The sequence below is a fragment of the Microcaecilia unicolor genome, chromosome 4 (assembly GCF_901765095.1).
Source record: "Microcaecilia unicolor chromosome 4, aMicUni1.1, whole genome shotgun sequence".
NCBI classification, from domain to species: domain Eukaryota; kingdom Metazoa; phylum Chordata; class Amphibia; order Gymnophiona; family Siphonopidae; genus Microcaecilia; species Microcaecilia unicolor.
Window position 1 is genome coordinate 223064645 of NC_044034.1, and position 27998 is coordinate 223092642.

The 27998-nt window shown below is 43.3% G+C and overlaps 1 protein-coding gene across 5 annotated transcripts in view; it reads left to right on the forward strand.

Annotated features, from left to right (window-relative positions):
• The window catches only part of SLC25A22 (solute carrier family 25 member 22), a 195730-nt gene that overhangs the window by 130496 nt on the left and 37236 nt on the right, over positions 1–27998 (forward strand). For all 5 annotated transcript variants that reach the window (XM_030201269.1, XM_030201271.1, XM_030201272.1 and 2 more), the window contains one exon: positions 2292–2347. In XM_030201269.1, coding sequence (XP_030057129.1) covers positions 2292–2347 — 56 coding nt within the window. The remainder of the gene's footprint in view (positions 1–2291; positions 2348–27998) is intronic.

The following is a 27998-nucleotide window of genomic DNA, read 5'->3' on the forward strand; positions in this document are numbered from 1 at the left end:
AGACACCGTTACAGTAGTCGATGTGTGCAAGGGTTAGGGTTTGTACAAGCATCCAGAAGTCTTCTCTCGGAAAGTAGCTTCTGATGCGCCTCAGTTTCCACAGTGTATGGAATATTTTGGTCACAGTATTCTTCATTTGTGCTTTGAAGGACAGGTTTTGATCTAGTGTGATTCCTAGGATTTTCAGGTTGTCTGCTACAGGGTAGGTGGTCTCGTCAAGGGTGAAGCTGGAGAAGGCATTCTTGCACTAACTGGATGTGAGCACTAAGAATTGAGTCTTGTCTGTTGAGTTTGAATGCTGTGGTCCAGGATTTCAAGATATTCAGTCCTTGAGTTATTAAGGTGTTTATTTCTGACATGACTAAATGAGGTAACATAGCGGCAGAAAAAGACCAGCACGGTCCATCCAGTCTGCCCAACAAGACAACTCATGTGTGCTACTTTTGTGTATACCCTACTTTGATTTGTACCTGTGTATATGGATACTTCATCAGCGAAGATGAATAAGTTGAAGCCATGCTTTGATAGTGTCCTTGCCAGTGGGATCATCTTTATGTTGAACAGTGCGGGTGAGATCAGTGAGTTTGCCTTCCATGGGGGGAGAGTAAGTTGTTTATTTTGACTTGGTAGGATCTTGATGTTAGGAATCCTTTAAACCATTGTAGTATCTTGCCTCCGATACTGAGTTTGTCCAGCATTCTTAGTAGGAGTTGGTGATCGACCTCTTTGAAGAATTTCCCTTTGAAAATCAGGAGTGACCTATGCTCTTTGCATCTGCTTTTTAGCAAGGACCAAGACCACAAATGAAGAACGAAATCCCTGTGCATTGTTGGCTGGTTGCATCCACCCCTACCCTTGGACTGGCCTCTATGTGATTATGGAAAGTGATACTACTGTTGTGAACTTTTGTATTAATTTGGTTTAGTGGTTTCTTCTTCTTTCTTTCCCTTGAAGAACCTTTTCAGAAAGTGGTAATCTCTGCCACAGGGACAATCTCTGATGTCAGGGTCTGATTTGGAGCCCACCATCACCAATCAGACAACTAAAATTTACAAAAAAAAAAATCTCTGTGGTGTCTGATATCATTGGGAGCTTGCTTGCTGATGTAGCTGCTTGCAAGGGTCAGGAGAACTGCAGATGAATAAATAGCTTAAAGAATTAAAAATTAATATACCTAATAGGCATATTGTGAATAATCTAACTTGTATATTTATTGATATATTAGATTTTTACACTTGGGGCATTTATTCTCTCCATAATACGTGCCATTCAGACCGTGTACAGACCATCCATGCCCTCCAGCTTTTGACAATAACATACTGCACTCTGGGGCCCTTTTTCTAAAGGGTTGCCGTGCAGCAAATCAGAACTATTGCAGGCCTAATATGGCCTCCAGTGGTAGTTCCACCCCTAGTGTGTGGCATTGCTGGTACTACCAGATATTCCAGAAAAATATTACTGCAGGGGTTACCCAGCGGTAATCGAGCAACACCACGCACTTCCCAGTTACTGCCAGGTTAGCGTGGGAGCCCTTGCCACCACCTCAATGGGTGCAGGAAGTTTTCCTCCTGAAATGGTCACGTAGTAAGTGCAAACTTAGGAGTCCTTTAATAAGCTGTGGTAAAAGGGCCCTGCACTAGCATGGCAACCATTTTTGCCTTGTGCTGAGGCCCTTTTTACTGCAGCGGGTAAAAAGCCTAAAAAAATAAATGGCCATGTGATAAGTTTGCACTTACCGTGTAGCCATTTTGGGGGGGGGGGGGAGTACTTACTGCCACCTATTGAGTTGGCGGTAAGGGCTCCCTTGCTAACCCGGCGGTAACCAGGCAGTGTACGGTGTTGCTCGATTACCGCTGGGTAACCCCTGCAGTAATATTTTTCTGGAAATGTTGGGGGTGGAACTACCGCCAGAGGACGCATTAGGCCTGTGGCAGTTCCAATTTGCCATGTGGCAAGCCTGTTACTGCATGGCAACCCTTTAGTAAAAGGGCCCCTTACTGCAAGGCCATTTCTTTTTTCAGGCTTTTTACCCGCTGCGGTAAAAAGGGCCTCAGCATGAGGCAAAAACAGTTGCTGCCAGTAGCACAGGGCCCCTTTTACCGCAGCTTAGTGAAAGGGCCCCTGTATGAGAAACTTCTATACAATATCTTGTATCAAAAGACGAACTGGAGGTGAGAAGGGCTTTGTTTAGAAACTGGTGCATTTGATGGGCGAATATGACTGTGCCCTTTTCATGCTAACCCAGCTGTCCATCCAGCCCTCCTTTCATATCTTTGTTTTATGTCTCCTAGGTCTGATTGTCTCATTAAGACGATCCGGTCGGAAGGTTACTTTGGAATGTACAGAGGTAAGACTACCCTACTGACTCCAGAGTGTTATTATGGTGTGAAAGTGAAGAGTAGACAGAGACTGAGTGTTTGGCAGTAGCTGGGCAAAGCCTCTGTCACCTGGAGAAATGGTCAGGTTGTAGGAAATGCAAGTGACAACCAGAAATAACACCTTTGCAGGGGCGATTTCTCCACTCTGGAATTACATTACATTACCATTGATTTTTGTTCTGCTCACACCAAAGTTTAGTTCGGAGCAGATTACAAGTACAGTAAATTGGGAGCTTACAAAAAAAAAAAATCAGAATAGCTTTATAACAGCTGCAATTAAACCAAAAATGTAACCTGCGAGCACATACTTCCTAAATATGTCTGCTGTCTAGGCTTTTTAAAGCGTAATATCTATGAAGCTTTAATATCCTAGAAGTATAACCTCGGCACATCAGCACACACCTGAAGCCTCTTTATTTTCTGAATTTTACTTTATTGAATAAATATAGATAGTTTACTCACAGCAGTAGGTCTTCAGAAGTAGACAAAAGAGCCAAGGTTGACTGAGAAGAGGAGGAGGTCTAGCAGGAGAATACACCACTAGTAACAGACTTTATACAACAAACAGGGATGACTGCATTACATGTGAGACTACATTACACACAACACATTACTCATACATCTTTGCATTGAGGACTGCAGCAGTAAAAAATACTTAGAAGTGAGAATAACAGTAAAGGTATTTATCACATTTTAGGCCCCACTAAAGCTAGTGTAAGGCTGTTGGAGGACAGAACAAGTGCCTTAAGTAGTTTACGAACTATCAGGACTGTCACACCTTCCAGAAGGGGCTGAAGACCCACCTCTTCTTGCAGATGTAGTAAATTGTCTACATGATGCCAAAAATATAGTCAGTCTGGTTCATGGTAAGTTTCAGGTTGTGGATGTGACTTTTGTGATGAGCTTATAGTCAAATTTCTTATGGTAGGCTAAGAATGATTTAATAATAGATCTTCAATTACTTCAGATAGGAAGGTTACACAATTAGTCATATCTGGGGGAAGTGCTTTATTTTATTGGGTATGTCATTGGTTTACCTGTGGTTTATTTACTCTGTCTGATGTGGGGTGTGAGCCACAGAAGACTGAAATATCTGCCCTGTAATTGTTACTGCATAACTTATTGAAAATACTAAATTAACTGATTAATATAATTTTAGTTTAGAATTTATGTAGTCTTCATCCAGTACAGGTTTTACCATTGTAATACTCCTGAATGGGTTTCTAGCCCTTGGGAGCAAAGCTATAAATATTACACCTTATTTCATGGAGTAAAATCTTCCTAATTAAAGATGCTTCAGATCATTCAAAACACATATGTGAAATTTTTATATGGCGCACAAAAATTTGATAGGGTTACCCCATTATTATATTCTAAGAACATAAGCATTATCATACTGGGACAGACCGAAGTTCTGTCAAGCTCAGCATCCTGTTTCCAACAGTGGCCAACCCAGGTTACTAGTACCTGGCAAGATCCCAAAACAGTACAACACATTTTATGCTGCTTATCCTAGAAATAAGCAGTGGATTTTCCCCAATTCCATCTTAAGAATGGCTTATGGACTTTTCTTTTAGGAAGCTATCCAAACCTTTTTTAAATCCCACTAAGCTAACTGCTTTTACCACATTCTCTGGCAACGAATTCCAGAGTTTAATTACACATTGAGTGAAGAAATATTTTCTCCAATTTGTTTTAAATTTAGTACTTTGTGTTTTCATTGCATGCCCCCTAGTCCTAGTATTTTTGGAAAGAGTAAACAAGTGATTCACATCTACCTGTTCCACTCCACTCATTATTTTATAGACCTCTATCATATCTCCTCTCAGCCATCTTTTCTCCATGCTGAAGAGCCCTAGCCGCTCTAGCCTTTCCTCATAGGGAAGTCATCCCATCCCCTTTATCTTTTTCATTGCCCTTCTTTGTACCTTTCTATTTCTGTTATATCGTTTTTGAGATGTGGTGACTAGAATTGCACACAGTATTCGAGGTGCTGTCGCACCATGGAGTGATACAAAATCATTATAACGTTCTCATTTTTGTTTTTCATTCCTTTCCTAATAATTCCATTCTGTTTGCTTTCTTAGATGCTGCTGCACCAATGGTATAGCCATGGGCCTTGGGGGCCTGGGCCCCTCCCAAATTGGATTCAGACCCACCCCCCCCCCCCCCCCCCCCCAAGTTCTGCTGGTTTGGCTGGCAGTGGTCCTTAAGCCCTGCCAGCAGAAGCCTTCCTCTAGAGTTGTTTGCTATCACACTGCTTGCCCTGCTTCCTCACTCCCTGGTGCGCATGCTTGGGTTTTAGTGAAATTGAGCATTCACGAGGCTTTGCACATGTTCAATTTCATTAAAACCAAGCATGGGCGTGATGAGGGGAAAGCAGGGCAGGCGGCGTGGCAGCAAACAGATTTGGAGGAATGTAGGGTTGCGGCAGGGGGCTAAGAGCAGTGGGGAAGCGGGGCAAAATGTGCCCCCCACGCTTTGGGCTCAGGCCCCTCCCCAAATTGAGATCTGGCTACATGCCTGCTCTGCACAGTGAGCAGAGAATTTCAATGTATCATCAACGATGACACCCAGATCTCTTTCCTGGTTGGTGACTCCTAATGAGGAACCTTGCATCACATAACTATAGTTTGGGTTCCTCTTTCCCACATGCATCACTTTGCACTTGCTCACATTAAATGTCATCTGCAATTTGGATGCCTGGTCTCCCAGTCTCATAAGTTCTTCTTGCGATTTAGCAACTTTGAATAATTTTGTGTCATCAGCAAATGTAATTACCTCACTAGTTATTCCCATCTCTAGATCATTTATAAATATGTTAAAAAGCAGCAGTCCTAAACCAGACCCCTGGGGAACCCCACAATCTACCCGTCTCTATTGAGGATACTGACCATTTAATCCTACTCTCTGTTTTCTATTTTTTAACCAGTTTTTAATCTACAATGGAACATTACCTCCTATCCCATGACTTTCTAATTTCCTCAGGAGTCTTTCATGAGGCAGTGGCGTAGCTTAAATTTGACTAAGCCCCTTTCACACAAACCAGATTACAAAATGCTTCATAAAACACATGCAGAACAGCCAGGGACGGACTGACCATTTGGGCAACAAGGCAGTGCCCAAGGTCCCAGAGGTCTAGGGGGCCCAGAGGCTCTGCCCAGATGCCCGGTGCACTGCTGGTGATCTAGTAGTCTTAGCGGGAGGGGGGGGCATGTTCTTTCCTGCCTGGCCCACTGGGTTGCTGCTATTCCCCCCCCCCCCCCCCCCATTCGGCACCACTGTATTTTCAAAATGGTGGCCGAGACTTCCTACTGCGGGAAGTCTTGGCTGCCGTTTTGAAAACACGGCGGCGCTGGCAGTTGGGGGAATAGTGGCAGTGCAGTGGGCAGGAGAAAACATGTTCCCCTGCAGAGGCCACCAGGACCCCTCAGTTAGGACTAGGACAGTGGGGGCATCGGCTACAGCGGCAGGGGTGGTGTCAGGCAGCGGCCAGGCAGGGGGCCCAGACCACCCTCAGTCTGCCACTAAGAACAGCCATGAGACACTCTGTAACTTTGTAAGTCTAAGCGCTTTGAAAATATGCCTCTCTGCCTCATTGTTTGGAGTTGTTAATCCATGTAGAAACAAAATATGGACACTCAGAGTTTCAGACTTATTAAATTCTCCACCTACGCACAGTACATTAGTCACATTTTAAGAAATGTGTTAGACTAGATACTGCACGTATAAGGCTACAGAAAAACTATCCAGTGAATATTCAGCCTGCAGCGCTCAGACTGTCAAAGGCAGAATTAGCCCTGGATATTCAGTGGCAGGTCATGTCCAGGCACTGGCATTGAATATCTGGGGCAAATTCAGCATGTGCTAGCCACCAGATCTTATACATAAAAACTTATGTGGGTCCCAACACTACCCCCCCCCCCCCCCCACCACCATGATTCCAACCCATTCTCCTTCCTCCCCCCCAAAGAGTATCGACAGACCCATCTTCTAATCCCCCCGTCCCCCAATACATCAACAGACTCCCCCTTCTGATTCTGCCTCCCTCCTTCCTACCCACCCCCACCAGAACATCAACACACCCACCAGGATCCCCCCGGGCCTACCAGCCCAATTCCTCCTGCCTGTCATGGCTGCCCCTTCAAAATGTCTGCTCTACTAAAGTACCACGAGATTAAGGTTGGCGCAGCCAGTTTTAAGGGGCTGCCATGATGGGCAGGAGTGAGTGGATATTGCTTCTGCCCATTCTCTGCCAGACCACCAGGAACTGAGAATGTAAGCCCAGAAGGATCCTGGGAAAGGGGGTGCTGATGTTCAGAAGGATGGTGGGAGGGGGGTGATCAGAACATTTCAGACCAGTACCCGAAAGCTGTGTAGGTACCAGCAGATATTCAGTGCTGGCACCTGCATACCTAAGCAGGCTTGGTTAAGACTGCTTTTTGTGCGGGCTTATATACACATCCGCTTATATGCGGGTACCCGCAATGAATATTGCTGGCACTTGCATAACTTTTGGCTCCTTCCCAACTCCACCTCCATAATGCCCCCTGTGTGGCCTACTTCCAAAATAGCTGGTTAGTACTGATGTTTAGCAGCACTACCTTGTTAAGTGCCACTGAATCTTGGTGGTTAGCTGGCCCCAAAGTGAGTTACGCGGGCAGGAGCTTCTCCTGCCTGCTTAAATTGCTTTAGATATCAATCCATATGTGTATTTTGTGGTACACAGAGTAGAAATAGCCATTATACAAAACAAAACCCACTTTCAATAAAAGTTTGGCATCATTAAATGCTTTATACATACAACTAGAAGCTCTCATATGTATGTGCAGTAGATTTGGTTACCTACCTGTATGAATGTCACCACTTACACATGTATATGGCAGATTTTGCAAAACTGCATGTCCAACTAGAGCTAATTAGGGAGCAAACCTCCAAAACTCAAATTTTTGTCTGTCAAGGTAGTTTTTAGTACCAGAGAGGTAAACACAGTTCTCTTCTCATTCTGACAAACTCTAGGTGCAAAGGAATTGAGAGTTATGAATGATTTGGAGTAGGTATAAATGTCAATGGGGAAAGTATTTCAAGTATGAGTGTATCGTCATTGCACAATAGAGAATACTCCTAGAGGTCCTTTAACTAAACTGTGCTAAGTTTTTGGCACTTATTTTACTTTAACAGCAAAGATTAAGTAAGTGAAAGGCTGTGTGATAATTATTGGGAGTGTACCCAGCATGTCCTCTGCAGCTACTACACTTTGTTAAGACTATTCACAATTAATACAGATGCATTTACCACACCCTGTTATCACTGCACACTTGATGGCACATTTTGAGTAATGAGTGCTTGCTGCAGTGTGCAGTCCTCACCCATACCCCCCCCCCCCCCAGTTCCTGCTCTCTAACACAGCATGCTGTGAACAGGTGAATTAGTGCACTTTAACTCTCATGTAAGCACAGTAACAGTTATTGTGGTCCTGCGGTAACAGGGCACTGTAATTTGTGGGTTAACTGCTTAACACATGTTAATAAAGTGCCCCTTATACTTTTAAGGTCTGCCCAGACCCAGGGCTGGCCCAAGAGCATCGGACACCCTAGATGAACCTTCAGCCATACCACCCCTGTGCCCCCTCCCCTTTCTCTCTCTATCCCCCTTCCAATGGCCAGCATCTCTCCTTCCCTTCTAACTCCTCCCAGTTGGCCAGCTTCTCATCTCATCTTCCTGCCCTTACCCTCACCCTACATCCAGCATCATCCCCTTCCCTGAGCCAGCTGCTGCCACTGCCCCCCCCCCCCCCCACCTCCTTTGGACTGTCCCGAAGATTAAAGAAGCATCAGTTCTGTGCGGGTCCTGTAAGCACATACCAGTGCTGAAACGCCTCTTTGTCCAACCCTCTTCCAACAGGAAGTCTGTCTCAGAAGGGAGCGGGACAAAAATGACATTTCAGTATGAGTCTGTGTTTATAGGGTACGCACAGCACTGATGCTTCTGTAATCTTCTGGCAAGGTAGGGAGGGTTTCAGCATCAGGGCCAACAGTGAGAAGGGAAGCAGGAGAAGTTTCTCACACATATCAGAACTGCGCCTCAAATGCTGCGCTGCCCTAGATGAATGCTTGGTCCATCTAGTGGCTGGGCTGGCTGTATCCAGAACATGCCCCTTTCCGATCTGTGTGTGCTGGCTGCAGACACATGTAAGTGGTGTTTCTTTATAAGCATTTGTCAATTTACACATATAAATCTAAAACATCTTTGTCTTTCATTGTGGTCTATCTGAATCGGCATATTTTTATGTCACTGAAAGTGGATAAACAGGGGGTCCGGCTCTGTTGCTCAGATAGTACAGGCTGTATACCACCATATGGAAGGTTCTTGGCTTGATTCACCTCCATTCCATGGCTCGGCTGCAAAGTGTGTGTGTGTGGGGGGGGGGGGGGGGGGGGATATCGGGCAGGCATGCAATTCTTTCTCCCCCCCCCCCCCCCATCCCACTCTGGTTCTCCACCCTTAGCTCCTCAAAATATAAATACCTGAGCTGGCGGGGATGCCAAGCCCTGCCAGCTGAAGATTTCTCCCGCCTGAGTCACGCCTACAGCAGCACTTATTCAGCAGACATGCTTCGCTACTAACACCGGCTCTCTTGCACATGCATCTCCACCAGCCTGGAAAGCAGAGGGGTCCTGCGCTGAAAGTTAAGGGGCCCAGACTCCTGAGGCTCCCTCCACTCTCCCGTGGCTACGCGAAGGTAATGGGAGTGATGCCTAAATGGTCAGAGTTCATGGTTGTAGGGTTCCAAAGGGAGCTGGATAACATGGACCCCAGCCCTGGATGGTCACTGTAATGACCCAACTGTATATATATAGGTAATGTGAAATAACACCTGGGGTATCAGATCTGGGCCATGTTCTTGAAGAGAACAAAGGAGCAGGAGAATGCTACCAGGACCTAAAACATAAAAAGAAAGTGGATAAACTAGAACAATAATTTTCTATATATTAGGGCCCATATTAAAGGTAGAGAGGTGATCATCTGGCAGCTTGCTTTGCAAAGTATCCAAACAGTTTGAATTAACTGACTTGAATTCTCCTGATTGCTTTGGAAATAAAAGAGATGTGAACAGGAATGACTGTAGAGCTTCAGCATATATAAAAGTGAACTCCAATTCTTCCCCCAAGGGGTTTTGGGATATGAATAATTATTTTGCTGGAATAAACTGTTTTTCTAGAGATAAAGGAAGGGATTGTTTTACTGGAATAAGCTTCAGCACAGGAAAGCAAAAGTTGCAAACTGTAATATGATCCATCGATGGCTAGAGGGAACTGCTTGGGCCAGTCATGCAAATTGCTGACTTTCACTAAAGGGAGGAAAATTGCATACCTCTACTATTTACACACATAAATAATAATATCATCCAAAACTGAAGGGTAAGAATATATATGTGTTGTAAGGAGGGGGTAGAAATGTATTCATGCGTAAGGCAGACTGTCCACCCTAACCACCCCCAACATAGGTTTATGTTTCTATATACCCCAACCAGAAAGGGTAAATGTTTTACTCAAGAACCTAGATTCAGCATGAACGAGATCAAGAAAAAAGATTGATAGAGAGCAATTTTGCACATTTGTTTCCTTAGTTTCTGGGTCTTGGCCGTTTGCTGAGAAAGGAGAGGTACCTCCAGGCTAGGGAAGCTGAACTGCAGTTCATGGATTTTGTTAGTTGGTGAGTCATAGGTGTCTAGGCCCTGCCAGATTTTGAGTGGCTGCTGAGAGGTGACAATCACTCCAGGTGGGAGGAAGGTCTGGCATTGGAGAAGAAACGGAGCAGTGACCCTCCCCCACCCAGAGGGATTGGTGAGTGGGCCCAGTAGCTGAGAGGCAACAGGATGGCAATCCTTGGTGAGAAAGGCAACCCCTCTAGGCAGAGAGAGAGAGGTCTGACAATGAAGAGGCAATAAAGCAATGGCCTCTCCACAGGGGTAGAGCTCTGATCAGACAGTGGAGCAGTGAAACAGCAAACCCTAATGAGAGGTAATGGGGCAGCAACCCCTCCATGCAGGGAAGAAGGTCTGGCAGTAGAGAGGCAGCAGAGTGGCATTCCCTTCAGGCAGGAGGGAGGAACAACCACAGAGGTAGAGTTCTGGCCTCCAGGTAGGAGAGAGGTCTGGAAGCTGAGAGGCAACAAGCAACCACCCCTCCAGGCAGGAGGAAGGAGCGCTCAGCCATTAGGTCTACTCTAGTATTGTCTAGACCATGTAGCAGATTGGCTGTTCGAACCTTGATCGGTACTAAACAAAGATAAAACCTTAGCATGTTGGATTACGAGTCACTTACATCAACCAACGAGCACTATTTCTTTATTTGGGAGCCCTATTGTACCAGTGGACTCCTTCAGATATCTTGGGGTCTTGTTGGACATGAAGCTTTCCTTTGCCCCTCAAGTTGCACAGTTGTATAAGGTTAGTTTTTCATCCTTCCACATTGCGTTCAGTGAGAAATCTCTTTGAAGCTGATATTTTCCATGGTCTTATTCTCTCTTTTCTCATAACAAGGTTGGATTATTGCAATATCATCTGTGCTGGTCTGTCACATTCATTAATGAAAAAGTTACAGACTGTACAAAATGTAACAGTTCAGTTATTATGGCACACAAAGAAATCACTGGATACCAGTAGAACAATCATTTACAATATCTTATTTCTCACTTTTAAAGCATTCAGAATAGGCCTGCCAGATTACCTTCTGCTCTCACAATTCCTAATACTCCATCATGTGTTCTCTGGTCTATTAATGATTATTGCCTAGTTCTCCTTGGTCTAAAGCAAGGACAACTGAAGACCACAAGACGTTCTGCCTTTTTATTTTTTAGCTCTGTTCACGTGGAATAATCTGCCTTGAATCTCAGTGCCATCACCCCTTTAAAGGAATTCAAAATAGCATTAGAAATGTGACTCTTTGGTCAGGCTTTGATACTGATCAATGATATGGGTGAAGAGTTTTGTTTCTGGTAGTGTGTTCCTTATAGGATAGCTTCTCTTTGATTTTAAATACTTTTCTATACTGTGGTTCGGATGTTTACTGAATTCTGTCCTTCTGTGTGCATGTTTTCTGTCACTTATATAATTGTAGTTCCTTTCTGTTTTCTAATTTAGTGATTGTACACTGCCCAGTTCAGTGTGTCAGCATGGGCGGTATAGTAAGTCTGAATAAACCAAAAACCGCAGAGTTCTGGTATCAGTCAGTAGAGCAACAGAAATCGGCTGATCAGCCTCCACAGATCCTCCCGGGACTTACATAACATAGTAGATGACAACAGATAAAGACCTGTACTGTTCATTCAGTCTGCCCAACAAGATAAACTCATAACATAAGGTATGATGTAATACTACATATACTGTGCTATGTGATTCTTATACTCTGTTAAGTTCAAAGAACATTCTAAGCGGATTACAAGGAAGAGTTCCTTCATTCAGGAAAATTACAATAAAAACATCTATAAACTTTAAACTAGAATACAACCCTCATCATCATCAGTATAAAACATCTTTCTCTTCAAACAAACAAAAATAACTTTAGCACTCTTCAAAAAGAATAATATTGCAGTATTCTCCAAATTTCCAAAGGCAATCTATTCCAAAGCTTCACTCCCTGATATAAAAAAGACAGATTTAGCATGGATTTCTTTCAAATACCCTTAAAAGATAGTTTAATTTCAAACTACGTTCTGACCTAGCCAAGGAAAAAGATAATGAAAAATCCAAATAATTGATCAAATTGACGGAGCAATCACCATACAACAATTTATACATCATACAAGCTAGCTTAAAGTATAATCTTGAGTGCACAGTAAGCCAATGTAACTCCTTTAATAAGGGAGATGCTCTTTCATACTTTCCCAAACCATAAATCATTCTTGCAGCCAAGGGTCCAGTTGCACTCCTATCTATAGGTGAGATGTGGGGTAATGTGGGGAGGACAACTAGCAGCAGGACATGAGGAAGATATAAAGTTTCCTTATCTATCTAGTAATACTGTGTTGGGCTTGGTACAGCAATTTATCCAACTGGTCTATAGGAACATATATGATATTCTTGCTATTCTTTGAATAATTATGCTTCAAGGAGTTTAATACCTCAATTAGTTTAGTGCACTATTGGTACTTGCTGTAAACATATAGTAGAATAAATGAATACAGTTTGTAAATACTGCCAGCTGGCCTTGTTCATAGTCACACTGGTATTTGATATTTTCTTTGGGTGGGGGAGGGAGAGGGCGGGAAATATCACCTGTTAACACCCTTCCTCCCTAGATGGAGAACCAGGTACCAGTGTTGCCAGGTGGGCGGTTTTACCGCCCAATTGGGCGGTTTTCTGCGACCCGCCACGGGTAATTTTTGCCCGCGGCGGGTCGCGGTTTTTTGGGCTTCTTTTTTTTCTTTTCCGCGGTTTTTCGGGCGGTTTTTTCGGCCGCGGGGGCGGGGTTAGTGACGTTTTGGGCGGGGCCAATGACGGGGGAGGCGGGGCCGATGACAGCGGGGGCGGGGGTGATGACGCGGGGGTGGGGGTGTCAGGGGCGGGGTTTGAGTTTGGGCAGGTTTTGGGCTGTTTTTAGGCTGGATTGGGTGGGAAAAAAATTTTCCACCTGGCAACCCTGCCAGGTACCAAATAGTCAGGAACCAACGGAGCCTGCTCAAGGGAGTCTACTGCCCAGGTCAGCCCCAGATCTTGGATTCCCCTTAAGGGGGCGCTACACAGATACTGAATCCAGGAGCACTGTAGGCTTTCTGATCTGTGGGTAACCTATTTTTAGAGAGGTTATATAGGTAACTTACCTTCTACCAGTAGAAGAAAGAGGTTTTCAGGCCTCCTATGTAGTGGGATGTGGGTATGCAAGCTAGGGCTCTGGGGAGCAGGGATAGGACCCAGCCTGGAACCAGTAGGAGATTATTAGGCAGTCTGACAGTGTTGGAAGAGAAGAGAGTGACAGGAAAATACCCCCTGCTCTTCACACAAAATACATGTTCCTGATAAAAGGCTCCAGCCTTTCTCTGGTAATTCAGACGTATGTCCATATTACCTTTCTTCTTTTGGGTTACTGTCTATCCCTCTTCCTTCACTGCCTAGTTTTACTAGTGTGTACCTAATTCCTGCTGCTTAAGGATGGTATCTTCTATTTGTTAGAATACTGTACAGCCAGAAACAGGAAGTCAGTGTCTGCACCCATGCATATAGTAGTGTTTACTGCCGCCGTGGGTGAATCTCTTTTTAAAGGTGGTTAATAAATCCTAATAAATAAATATATCACTCCCTTCCTCATGACCCCAGTGGTAGTGCATTAATGCTAGTCACACACTTTGAACTGTCTGTCTAGAGACTGGTGCTGGCAGCCACCACTTCAGGGACTTGGGCTGCATTTGTTTGGGTACCATGGAAACAGGATGCAGTGGCTTAGGAGACAGTAGGAGGAGCTGATTGGCCATTGGGGAGCAACCATTCTCTTCTGCTGGCTGATGCTGGAGTTAGAGCAATTGGAATATGATGCTTCCTGATTATTGATTGGTTGCTTAAATTTCTTGTCTCCATGGTGATTGCCTTGGTGCGTTTGGCACATGGTGTCCCTAGAGAATGAAGGAGAGTGTGGCAACTGGCAAGGTTTAAACAACACATAGAAACATGCCCAGGATATCTTTCTTACAAACAGTTGCTGTAATTACAGTTTGAGATTTTAAGGAAAGCAGTATGAGAGACTGGGAGTGGAAATGAGGGGAAAGACTCTGGGGATGTTCCAAGAGACACTCAATGAAATGGAAATACTTTTAAAACAAATAGGAGGAAACATTTTTTCATTCAAAGTATAGTTAAGCTCTGGAACTCTCTACTGGAGGATGTGGTAACAGTGTATCTGGGTTTTAAACAGGTTTGTATAAATTCTTGGAGGAAAAGTCCATAGTCTGTTTTTGAGATGGATATGGGGGAAGCCACTGCTTGCCCTGGGATTGGTAGCATGGAATGATGCTAATAATTAAATTTGTGACAGGTACTTGTGACCTGGATTGGAACACTGTAGGAAGCAGGATACTAGGCTGGATAGATCATTAGTTTGACCCAGTATGGCTATTCTATTCCATGTTCAAGTGTACAGCGCTGTGTACATCTAGTAGCGCTATAGAAATGATAAGTAGTAGTAGTATTGTTCTTATGTTCTTATTTCTCATCCTTTTGGTCCCTTTCACTGGTCTTGTATCCTTCCTTCCTTACTAGCCACTAGCCCACTAGCCCTGTTTCCCTTTTTCCATTCCTGTCCTGCCCAGAATCCCTTCTACAACATCTAGTCCATATAAACTAGTCTGTTTACCGCTTTAATTTGTTTCACTGGTCTCATTGCCCCCCCCCCCTCTCTCTCTCTGTTACTGCCCTTTCTTAACACCTCAGTCCCACTTACTGACCCTATTTCCATCTCTGTGACTCCCCTGTATTCCTCCTCAGCTTTTCTTACCATACCACTGGATCCATTTCCATCCTTCTAAACTGTCTCCCTCTCACTGGACCTTTTTCCCTCTCACTCCCTGTCACTGAACCCATTTCTCTCTTGGCCTCTGGCTCTGAACCAGTTTTCACAAAATAGGGCTATACGTCTGAATTTGCTCATTGAAGAAGTTTGACAGAATAAGAATTACACCTTTATATTCAACTTCATTGATTGCCTATGGAGGCTAGGAGCACTTTTAAATTATGCTGTTTGTTGTCAAAATCATTCATGGAATTACCCTGGCTTATGTTTACATTGATGACAATTCTGTATTGAAGATATGGGAAACAAAATTCTCTAAGGCTATCATTTCCAACATATAAGGGTTTCAGTTCAAAGATAATTTTTCTCACTCTATTTTCTTATCAGACAGCCAACATTTGGAATGTGTTACCTACATATATAATTTATTTGACTCATTATGTTACTTTTTGTAAGTCTGTTAAGACTCTTATTTAAAAAAAACACATACTTTCAGACTGAGGGACATTTTCAATATAACGTCTAAATCTGACTTTGGATGTTTTGCGGAAAAAATCCAGTAGCAAGCATGGCCATTTTCAAAACAGAAAAATGCCTTTTTATTTAAAAAATGGCCATTTGCTAAACATTGTTGTGCTCAGTGCATTTATCTTTTTGGATGATTTTTGAAAGAAAAAAAAAAAAAGCGTCCAAGTGAAAAATATACAAAATCAAGCCATTTGGATGTAGGAGGAGCCAGAATTCCTAGTAGACTGGCCACATAGACATACTACTACTACTACTACTACTACTTAACATTTCTAGAGCGCTACTAGGGTTACGCAGCGCTGTACAATTTAACAAAGAGAGACAGTCCCTGCTCAAAGAGCTTACAATCTAATAGACAAGTGAACGGTCGGTCCGATAGGGGCAGTCAAATTGGGGCATTCTGGATTCACTGAACGGTAAGGGTTAGGTGCCGAACGCAGCATTGAAGAGGTGGGCTTTAAGCAAAGACTTGAAGACGGGCAGGGAGGGGGCTTGGCGTAAGGGTTCAGGAAGGTTGTTCCAAGCATAGGGTGAGGCGAGGCAGAATGAGCGGAGCCTGGAGTTGGCGGTGGTGGAGAAGGGTACTGAGAGGAGGGATTTATCCTGTGAACGGAGGTTACGGGCGGGAACGTAAGGGGAGATGAGCAGAGCAGTGGAGCACCCTAGGGGGCACTGCAGTGGGCTTCACATAAAAGGTCCCAGGTACATATCTCATTGTTACCCCATTAAGTTGTATGGGAAGCTCTCCAAAACCCACCAAAAATCCACTGTGCCCTCATATATTCCGTGTAACCTGCAGCCATAAGGGCTGTTGTACTAATGTACAGTTGGGTACAATGGGTTTTTGGTGGGTTTTGGAGAGCTCACACTTTCCACCACAAGTGAATAGTTAGGCTGAGCTATAAGCCTGGGTTCTCTTCTGTTCAGTGCACTGCACCAACCACTAGGTTACTACAGGGACCTGCTTGCTGCTCTAATAGGACTGACCATAACATCTGATGCTGTCATAGAGTCTGGTACTGTATGTACTGTTTCTTTCACATCTTTGGGGGTAGGGGTAGGTGGGTGGGAGAGGGGTCATGCCTTAATCCCTCCAGTGGTCATCTGGTCATTTAGAGAACCTTTTTATGATTTATTTATTTATTTATTTATTTATTTATTTATTATTTAAACATTTATAGCCTGCCTATTAACTAGATGTGATGGTTTTCACATTATTCTTTCTGGTGACTGTCTTTTCCTTCTCAGTTGACCACTGGAGAATATCTGTTTTTTTTTCCTGGGGGAGGGTATTGTTAAGGTATTCCAAGGGAGGGAGGGAGGGAGGGAGGGGGGAGTTTAGTATGGGAAGGGGGATTAGCCAGGTGGGAAGATGTTGACTGCTTTCTTATGATATCTCCTTGCTTTTGCTTTGTGTTGGAATGTTCATTATAAGTTGTTCTGCCTTTGGCTTATTTGAATTTTATGTGTGTATTGAGCGTTAAGAAATATATTTCAGCAAAACAATCCCTTCAGCTGTTTCTTAAAAACATCAAGACCCTGTAATAAACTATGCCTCAATGGTAACTCATTCCACCCATTAGGGCCAGCTTAAGTGTTCTGTCCCTAATGGGTATAGTATAGCAAGGTATAGTATAGCTTAAATAGTCAGCATAAATGATCCCCAAGCAGAAGCTTTACCAGTAGACTCTCAATTCTTAAACAAATCTTCTTTATTGTAGTACTCAGAATAAACAAAGAAAATCCAAATTACAGTTCAGTTGCTTGTAAAAGAATTATGGCCTTCTGGTAGAGTCTGTATCTAGCCACCTCAGAGGCAAGGGGATGGCTAGAACCTCAGCCCAGCTGAGAGAAAAACTTGTAACACTCAAGGAAAATAAGGGGGAGAACTCAGAGAAAATACACGTGGAATGACTTGGGTAAGTCTTGAAAGTCTTAAGAAAAAACTTGGGAAATGATGACCTGGGGAGATGACTTGGGGAAAGTTGGTGAAAATCTTGATAGAACTAAAGTAGATTAAGGAGGGATCAGCCCCTAGAACAGCTTCTGATCACAAAGGCATGCAAGAAAGACAACGCTCTCTCACAGAGCCCGCAGGGGGGCAGAGAGGGAAGGCTCGCTCTAGCTCAGAGCTAACAGCTAAAAGGGAACTGCAAACAGGAACTGCAAACTATAAGAGAAGCAGTCCTAATACACAGTACTATCTATACACAAACAATACAATTAAATACAAATAATACTCATATTAAATATACACAACAATATACCCTGCCTCTATGAATATGGGGGCAGAACAATAAGATAAAGCTGCCTTCACAGTCAAAGAAAAATGCACTCGCTTCAATAGTGGAATAGCTTAGTCATGATAAAAACAGATCTAGACCAAAACGTCTAAAATGTAGCCCTAGACATTTGTTTTTGTTCCATTATGGCAGAAAAACATCCAAGTTTGGGAACGCTCAAATCCTACCCCAACACGCCCTGGACTTGTCCCCTTGTGATTTGGATACGAACTGCATAGAAAAATGTTTTGAAAATGTGTTTCAAAATTGTGATTTGGATGTTTTGGCAAATAAAACGTCCAAATACCGCTTTTTGGATGTCTTTCTGTTCTGAAAATGAGCCCCTAAGTCTTCTATATTAATGAACATTGACGATTCAGTCTTAGTCTATTTTTTTGGTTGGTTTAATACAAATTGTATTGGTTATACTTCCCAGACTTTATTGCTGGTTCTAATATGTAATCCACTTCAAACTAGAAATAGTGTAGGCAGAATATAAGCACTAGCTAATGTAATGTAATGTAACTGGACCCCTCTTTCTCTCACTTCCTCTCATAGGACCTGTTTCCCTCTAGGTCTGTGGCTCTGATTCTTTTTCCCTCTTAATTCCCTGTCACTGGACCCGTTTCCCTCTAGGTCTGCGGCTCTGAACCTGTTTCCCTTTCGCTCCTCGCACTGGACCCGTTTCCCTCTAGGTCTGTGGCTCTGAACCTGTTTCCCTTTCGCTCCCTGCACTGGGCCTGTTTTCCTCTATCTCCTTGTCAGTGGGCTAGTTTCCCTCTCAATTTCTGGCTCTGAATCTGTTTCTATCTCACTGCCCGTCACTGAATTCTTTTCCCTCTAGGTCTCCAGCTCTGAAACTGTTTCTCTCTCAGTCTCTGACCCTGAACCATTTCCTCACTCCCTGTGTCACTGGACCCATTTCTCTGTTGGTCTCTGGCTCTGACCCTGTTTCCATCTCACTTGCTGTCACTGAGCCCATTTTCATCTCAATCTCTGGTTCTGAACCTGATTTTGTTTCACTGGACCTGCTTCCCTCTTGATCTCTGGCACTGAACCACTTCCCTCTCACTGGACCTGTTTCCCCTCTTACTCCGTCATAGGACCTGTTTTCCTCTAAATCTCTAGAGTTGAACCTGTTTTTCTCTCACTCCTGTCACTGGGCCCATTTCCCTCTCAGTGTCTGGCTGTGAAACTGTTTTCCTCTCATTCTCTGTCACTGGGCCCATTTCCCTCTTGGCATCTGGCACTGGCATCTTTTCTGTTTTTTAATCCTTACCATTGACGGCTTATTTTCATCTCAGAGTTCTGTATTTTTGCCAAGGCTTCTCCATCATGTCACCTGAATACACTGGCACAAAGAATGTCAAAGCTGGCGCTGCTGTTTTTGCTCAGTTTCCCACGTTGCGAGCCAAATTTTATCAATGATCATCATCTTCAACTACATCCTCTCAGTACTAGATAGCACTGACTCAGATTCTTGGATGTTTCCTTCCTCATTTTGCTTTTTGCCGTCTTGTCCCTAGAAATTCTTCTACACTTTCTGCCAGTCTGGATGCCAGAACTGGTTTAAACTTGCATACATTTCTCTAGTATCAAATTTTGTTGTCATCTTCCAAAATAATTCTGTGAGGAAGCAAAGCAATCAGGGAGCCTGCAACCACGTCTCTCTGAACCAACCTAGAGAAGAACTACACACACATAGCTCAGGGCTGTGCCAGTCAAGTGTGCGTGTCAATTGGACCCTGCACAGGCTGAGGACGCCGCTTGCGTAGAGGTAGGGGACATGACACGCTGCTTCTTTCTGACTGTTTTAGAAGCAGCCCTTCCCTTTAGCCTGCTTTAACTCTTTGCTGTGTTTGCCTCCTTATCTGATTTGTGTATGTAAAGGCAGCTTTCCCTGTTTGCTTGCTTTTCCCTTTGTCTCTAGTGTCTGTTATTTGACTCTGTGGCCCAGCCTTGTGTATTTTTATGTTTGTCTTCCCTTGAGTCCTGTATGGCCGGCCTTGTGCATTCTTATGAGTGGATTCCCTTTACCCTTGAGTTCTGTGTGGCACAGCCTAGTATATTCCTATGAGTGGCTTCCCTTTTTCCCTTGAGTGCCTGGTGGCACACCCTTGAGTATTTCTTTGAGTGGCTTCCCCTTTCCCTGAGTGCTGTATGGTACAGCTTAGAGTGTTCCTTCATGAGTGGCTTCCCTTATTCTTGAGTTTTGTATGATATAGCCATGAGTGTTCCTTCGTGTGGCCTTGTCTTGAGTTTTCCCTGTGTGATTTTTGTTTGAGTCCTCTCTGTGAGGTTTCTGTTTTGAGTTTGAGTGGGTTGCTCTTCCTGTTAGCTGTGACTACTAGTGCAGCCTTGAGCGGTCTCTCTGTGTGATTCTGTTTGAGTGGGTGGTTCTTCTGTTTGCTGTGACTACTAGCTCAGCCTTGAGCTGGCTCTCTGTGCGATTTCTGTTTGACTTGGTTAGGTCTATTCATTTATAGCTGTGGTTCTAGCACAGCCCTGAGTGTCCTCTCTGTTTGGTTCTGTTTGTGTTTGAGTGGGTGGTTCTTCTGTTTTGCTGTGACTACTAGCTCAGCCTTGAGCTGCCTCTCTGTGTGGCACGAGTGGACAGCTCTTCCGTTTAGCTGGGACTACTAGCTCAGCCTTGAGCTACCTCTCTGTGTGATTGCTGTTTGATTTGGTTAGGACTATTCATTTATAGCTGTGGTTCTAAGCCCAGTCCTGTGCTGCCTTCCTGTGTGGTTTTCTTATCTTTTACTTGTGGTTTCTACCATGTGAGTCTAAGTGGGGTTGTCTTTTCTTCTTCAGTTTCTTTGTGCCTGTGTGTAGGGTCTTTTGACACCTTTGTTTGTGGCTCTGTTTAGTGCAGTGTGTGTGCAATGCTTGAGTAGTACTTGCTCAAGAGATTCTGTTCTGTTTCTTTTCCCTTCCCTCTGGTATGATTCAGTTCCAGTTCGGCCGTGAGGCCTGTACGCTTGGACTCTGTACGAATGGGTTCTGGATCGGCCTTGCGGCCCGCCTTAGTGGTCTATCTCCCTTTTGTGGTGGTGCTTGTTGCTTGTCTTGAGTGTGCTCTGTCTATTTGCTATGTCTGGTATCTTGTTTGTATTCAGTGCCTGGTTCACCTCTGCTCTGCACCTCCCCAGAGGACTTGTCTGCTGCAGCCCAAGGGCTCACCATCCCGGGTTCCGTGACACTTGGATGGGCTGGAGTGGAGCTTTTCAGAGGCTTCGATGCCAACTTCAGAAATTTTAGAAAAAGGACAGTGCCAGGCAGACTTCTACAATCTATGCCCTGAAAAGGGCAAGGACAAATCAAGATTAGTCACATACCATATGTAATAAGTTTATCTTGTTGGGCAGACTGGATAGACTGTACAGGTCTTTATCTGCAGTCATCTACTATGTATGGTACTATGTATGTAACTTAACCAGAAGGGAGTAGAGGTAGACCAAATGACGAGCAAACCCAGGAGATATTATTTGCAAATACATTTATTCAAAGCACCAGAAGAGGGATCCGACACGGGCTGTATTTCAGCGGGTGGAACTGCCTGCCTCAGGGGTCACAACAATGTTCTCTATAACTAGAACAACTAGTTTTGTGACTGGTGCAAATGTGCTAGTAGAAGTAGCAGTAACAGATAGTCATGAAATGCCTTTGCTTTACTGAAGTACTCACAGGTCTCTCGTTGATCAGGTGCTGCATAATACAGATCCCAAAATACAGACCACTATGAGTGCAAAAACCCAAGACCCTTGGTGTTACCAACAGTTTGGTATGACTTACAGAATGCCCTTCTCTCTTTGTAAAGTTTGAACCAGAAGAAATTAGCATTCAGTGTAGCACACATTAAGGAAAAACTTTATGAATACAATGGGAAGGGCAGCAAGATCTTAGCCTTTCATTTGCAAAAAATGCAGTGCTCTTGCATTGTTGGGAAGGTTAGGGATTATTCTGGAACTTTGTAGTATAAGTCCTCTCAGATTTGGAAGTGCTTTCACAGCTTTTTCCAGGATCTCTATTCTCGGGGTCTGCACATTTTGTCCTCTGTATTGACAGCTACTTAGCATCAAAGGATCCCCCTAGGTTGACCCCTGTGCAGAAGGAGAAACTAGAAATCCTTGTAATCCCTATCAAAGTTTTAAAGGCAATTAGACCTCTGCCAGTAGGTAAATCGCCTGGATTGAATGGGTTCCTTGTGGAGTACTATAAGGCTTTTGCCACTGAACTTTCTCCACTGCTGGCAGAGGTCTTGAATGGAATGTGTCATGGGGACCCACTCCCTGCTTCTATGAGGGAAGCACGAATTTCCATGATTCCCTAGGAGGGCAAAGATAGTTCAGAGTGTCAATCATACTGACCTATCTTAGTTCTCAATGCAGATAACAAAATCTTAGCTAAGGTGTTGGCAGGGAGGCTATGGAATATCCTTCCCTCCATCATCTAGACCAAGTGGGATAATATTTGCCATGTGGTTAATTTGATCTCAGTTGCTAAGAGCAGGTCTAGTCCAATGTTTTTATTAGGAATTGATGCAGAAAAGGCCTTTGACAGAGTTAACTGGGCTTTTCTAGAGGGGGTGCATGTGAAAAATGAGTTTTGGGAAGTATTTTCAGGAGTGGAACCCAGGATTCTATATGGATCACAAAGTGTGTGTTAGGGTAACTCCTCCATTTTTACTTAGAAAGACGCATGAAACAGGGTTGCCCACTGTTCCTTTTGCTTTTCACCTTGATGATAGAGCCTCTGGCAAATAGCCCAGATACAAAGGATGTCAAAGAGAGCCCAATGATTTAAAATGTAGTCTTTTTGCAAACAACATTCTGTTATCTCTGACCTCCCCACTAACAACCCTGCCAAACTTGCTGACAGAACTTGAGGATCATTCTTGGGCTTCTGGCTTCAAGGTAGACATGGGTAAGACCAAGACTTGTAATGTCAGTTTGGGGAAGGAGATGGTAGATTGCTGCATACTTCCTTCCCTTTCCACTGGGTGGTGGATAGCTTGAAATACTTGGGGGTTCAACTGACTGCCAGACTTTCAGGACATTTTGTAAGCTAACTTTCCTAAGCATTTCCAGGCAATTAAGGAGGACTTACACAGATGGGAGGTGTTAAATTCCTTAAATTTGTTTGGCTTGATAGAAAACCCATACTCCCAAGGAAGATACTATATAGAGATAGGGAGAATGGGGGTCTGGGAGTTCCCAACGTGTCATTACTATAAGGCTGCTCAGGTGCGGGTAACAGTCGAAAGGTGTCAAGCTTATCCCCATAAGATTTGGTTAAGGATTGAACAGGACATGGTGGGGGAAGTGCCCTTAAAACATTTAATACGGCTTCCCAAACATTCTCTGGCCTTACCTACAGTAGTCTGTTCCACAACATTGCATACCTTGCATCTCTGGGATACTATAAGCAAACAACCTGACCTTCCAGCTATCTCGATTTACACCTATTCATTATAACCCCTTGTTTCCATCAGGCCTTTCTTCTCCTGTTTTTAAGCTTAGAGCAAGTGCAAAGTGATGCATGTGGGAAAGAGGAACCAAATTATAGCTACGTCATGCAAGGTTCCACATTAGGAGTCATAGACCAAGAAAGGGATCTAGGTGTCGTCATTGATGATACGTTGAAACCTTCTGCTCAGTGTGCTGCTGTGGCTAAGAAAGCAAATAGAATGTTAGGTATTATTAGGAAAGGAATGGAAAACAAAAATGAGGATGTTATAATGCCTTTGTATCGCTCCATGGTGCGACCGCACCTTGAATATTGTGTTCAATTCTGGTCGCCGCATCTCAAAAAAGATATAGTGGAATTAGAAAAGGTACAGAGAAGGGCGACAAAAATGATAAAGGGGATGGAACGACTTCCCTATGAGGAAAGGCTAAAGCGGCTAGGGCTCTTCAGCTTGGAGAAAAGGCAGCTGAGAGGAGATATAATAGAGGTCTATAAAATAATGAGTGGAGTTGAACTGGTAGATGTGAAGCACCTGTTTACACTATCCAAAAATACTAGGACTAGGGGGCATGTGATGAAGCTACAATGTTGTAAATTGGAGAAAATGTTTCTTCACTCAATGTGTAATTAAACTCTGGAATTTGTTGCCAGAGAATGTGGTAAAGGCGGTTAGCTTAGTGGAGTTTAAAAAGGTTTGGATGGCTTTCTAAAGGAAAAGTCCATAGAATCGGGGAAAATCCACTATTTTTGGGATAAGCAGTATAGAATGTTTTGTACTTTTTTGGGATCTTGGCAGGTATTTGTGACCTGGATTGGCCACTGTTGGAAACAGGATGCTGGGCTTGATGGACCTTAGGTCTTTCCCAGTATGGCAATACTTATGTACTTATTACTTAGAAGAATGGGGTTTGTCTACCTAGGGGCTGCTGTATGACGAGTTCACCTAGTTGTCCTTTGAGTCTTTGGCCCTTACATATCAGCTTCCACAGGCACGTTTTTACCCACGTGGTACCATGCCTGCTTGTCTGAACAGAACTACAGCCCCCTTATTATGGTCTTACTGTTAAACTCTTACAAAGCAATGGATACTTTTTTATAGGACACCATGAGTGAAAGTCCAATCTGTGAATAATGATCAGTCCCCTACAAGTCACTTTAATCCAGGGGTTCTCAGCCCAGTCCTCGGGACACACCTAGCCAGTCAGGTTTTCAAGATACCCAAATGATTATACATGAGATTAATTTGCATACAAGGAAGGCAGTGTATGCAAATTTATCTCATGCATATTCATTGTGGATATCCTGAAAACCCTCCTGGCTAGGTGTGGCCTAGGGACTGGATTGAGAACCTCTGCTAGTCAGATCTAAACTATGCAGTAAGTGCCAGACAAGTCCATTAAAAAGGCCCAAAGGCAAATTGGTGCATGACAGAGCATGTTGTCAGACCACGTAGCAAACAAGAATCAAAGTGAATCAGACATCACCTGACCAATCCAGATAATGGTTCATGTATCCTTGTGTCTCTCTTGTTGTGCATGTGGAAAACTGCACATTGTCTGTGCTGTGACTTGTGCTTCAGTGCTGTAGTGGACACCAGAGATTGAGATGGCGGCATTGTGGCTACTCCTCCCTCCTTTAGGTAACGCCAATCTTCCTCTATGGGCCGCACGTGACAGAGTTTCCTAGCTATAGGATAACATAACTCAAAGGGAAAGATCCATCTATATTTGATGTTTTAATGTTTCAGAACCCCCAGAACTGGTTTAAGCTCTCTGTGCTTAGAAAGTGTAAACGTAGACAGGTCCTGATACATTTGGACATCCGCATCATGAAATTTTAAGAAACATGAACCTCTGACACGCTGTAGTATAAGTTCCTTGTCTGCATATTTAGTGAAACAGACCACAATGACATGGGGTTCATTATTCATAGGAGGTCCCAGAGATATATGTGCCCGGTCTAATTCGACTGGAGCAGAGAGCAATTGATCTCCCAAAATCTGCTGACAGAGAGTGCTCACAATTTCAGCCACATTCTCCTGGCCCAAACTCTCAGGAATTCCACAAAAACAAAGATTTCTTCATTTCCCATGATTTGCAATGTCATCTAGTTTATAAATAAAGTCATTCTTTTGTGTAGCAAGCTAGTCATATTTAGCTTGGATGTCAGCTAGGGCTTCCTCATGCTTTTTTGTTCAGGCTTCTAGCGCTTCCACATGCCCCCCCCCCCCCCCCCTGCTCCTTCATGTTAGGGTGCACTAGCTCCATCTTGCTAGCTAACGTTTTTTGCATCTTTCCTTTCCAAGCTCACTAAAACAACATTTCAGCTCCAGTCAGTGCATTTTTTTCTAGCCAAAAAAGTGCTGGTACTCAAATGCCAGGCCACCCTTCAGGGGTGGGGTGATCACTGAGGGACCCACCCCACAATAGCCAGCCCCCCTGCAACCAGTCACAGAATCTATGACAAGGCAGAATTGGTCTGTAGAGCCTGAGCTCTTTCATTAAAACTTGGGGACCATGGGTCAATTGTAGCAGACAATGGAAAAGGTGCCGATACTCAGTACCCCCAAGTACCCCCTCAAAAGAAGCCCCGACTCGAGGCTTATTTGAGTCAAGCTGGTACTGCACCTGGTTACTTCCCCTGCAGAACCTGCTTCCATATCAGAGTCCACCCCACTAGCAGGGGATGCAGGCTTCACAGCAGGCTCACTCATAGTTTGCTAAAATTGGTACAGCACATCCTTTGTATCAGATTGTTTAATTTTCTGCACCATCTGCACACTTATATGGGGTTTGATCCAGCAAAAAAGGTGAATAGGAACTACTGATGGTGAGGGATTCTGCTATTTTAGCTAAAGGGCAAAGGGAGTTTCTGTCTTAGGCAGCCATCTAGGATCTTGGTATCACTTCCTTCTTATGTCAAGAGTGATTTAGTCTCTGTTGAACAGTGTGTGAGATGAGTTATATAGGAATGAGTGAGGCTCTATATTCCGCACTATCACAAAGTTCTAGGTGGATTGCAGATTTTACATACGCAATACCAAATTATAGACACATAATGTCCATACAAAAACCAAAACATCTCTAAATAGACCTCAATACATCAACAAATACATTTACAGAAAAAAAATCATCTACTTTGCCTCTTAATCAAACTTCAGTAGGGCTCCATTGCAGTATATGAGGCCAGTGATGAGAGGAGTGAGCGAGGCTACATCACACTATATGGGGCCAATACTAAGTATGAGTATGACTCCTTTAAAATGTGTGAGAACATAAGAATAGCCATACTGGGACAGACTGATGGTCCATCTAGCCTAGTGTCGTGCTTCCAGCAATGACCAATTCAGGTCACAAGTACCTGGCAGAATCCCAGATAGTAGTAAGATTCTAGAATCTCAAACAGTAACAGGATTCCGGAATGCCAAAGAGCAGCATCCCAGGGCTTTCCCCATTCCTTGAAATAAAGGTAGTGAATAATGCTGTGGCATTGATCTCTCTGATCTTTCTATAATCAAACTCTGCTTATTACCTGGCATTAATAGACATGAAGGTTTTCTATGATGCTTACACCTTTTTTTTTGCCTTTAATTCTTTATATCCATGTGAACTAACATAGCCAACACATGCCTTTATCCTGGCATTAATCAGAAAAGGCTCCATTCATTCCACTCAGTCATTTGTAATAATATTAGGTTTTCTGATTCTCGAGTATAGTGGAGGGAGTCAGAATGCATAGTCAAGGTAATTAATATAGCAGGGTTGAAAAGAGGTTTGGAAAAGTTCCCGGAGTGAAAGTCCATAAAATATTGTTTGCCAGGTAGACTTGAGAACACCATCACTTATGCTTGGAAATGAGGTATGAGAAATTTTATCTACTTTCTGGGAACTACTGGTTATTTGTGGCCCAAACTGGCCACTGCTGGAGAAGAATGCTGGACTCAGTGGGCCTTGTTCTGACTCGACATGGCTTTTCTTTTTTAAATTTTTTATTTATAACCATTTAAATTTTTACAAGTGATAAAACAACTTGCCGGAAATACAGAGAAAGTAATATATAGGAATTATTTCAGTTAGGTAATTCTATTCTCTTCCTTAGACCACTAAATAGGGAGAGTGAAACAAGACAAGGAGATCAATTAAACAGTAAACAGAAAAAAAAAACGTGGTATTAACCTGATTATCCCCATATATTACTTATGTAATTCATTATTCCACATTGATCATCTGGTTGGCTTCTTCAAGGCCAATACGGTGTATAGTCAAATCATTTCATTGAAAACATACTTATTGTCCAATATTAGTTAGAAATAATACATCTGATTACGTCCTTTCTCTTTTAAAAAAACAGAAGTTATTTAACAATACATGTACTTAAGTCTCTAATTCAAATCCCACTGATTAAAGTAATCCCAGTTTTCACAGGCTTCACTCCTTTTAAAGTAATAATTGAGGAAGTATTTCTGAGGAAAACTTTAGGAGTCATACCCGGAACTCTGGGAAAAACAATATTCTTGATATTAATCATCTATAATAATATTCATTTTATTATTCAATGTTTCTGGTCTATTATCATTTTCAAAATCATAACCACTTCTTGCTCGTGTGGAATCATTTGTTATATTAATTTTTTACTCTCAAAGGGTTCAGTTAAATTGTCCATGTAACTCTCTAATAAAATTATATCTGAAACAAAATTATTTACTGCCACTGTTAGGTCCCGAAGTGCCTTCCAGATGATATTCAATGTAACCTCCACGGGAGCCAAAAACTCCAAGTTGATTTCTCTTAGGTGTTTAGGAGTAGTTCCGCTGATTTGGGTTCTGCTGTAAACGTCCT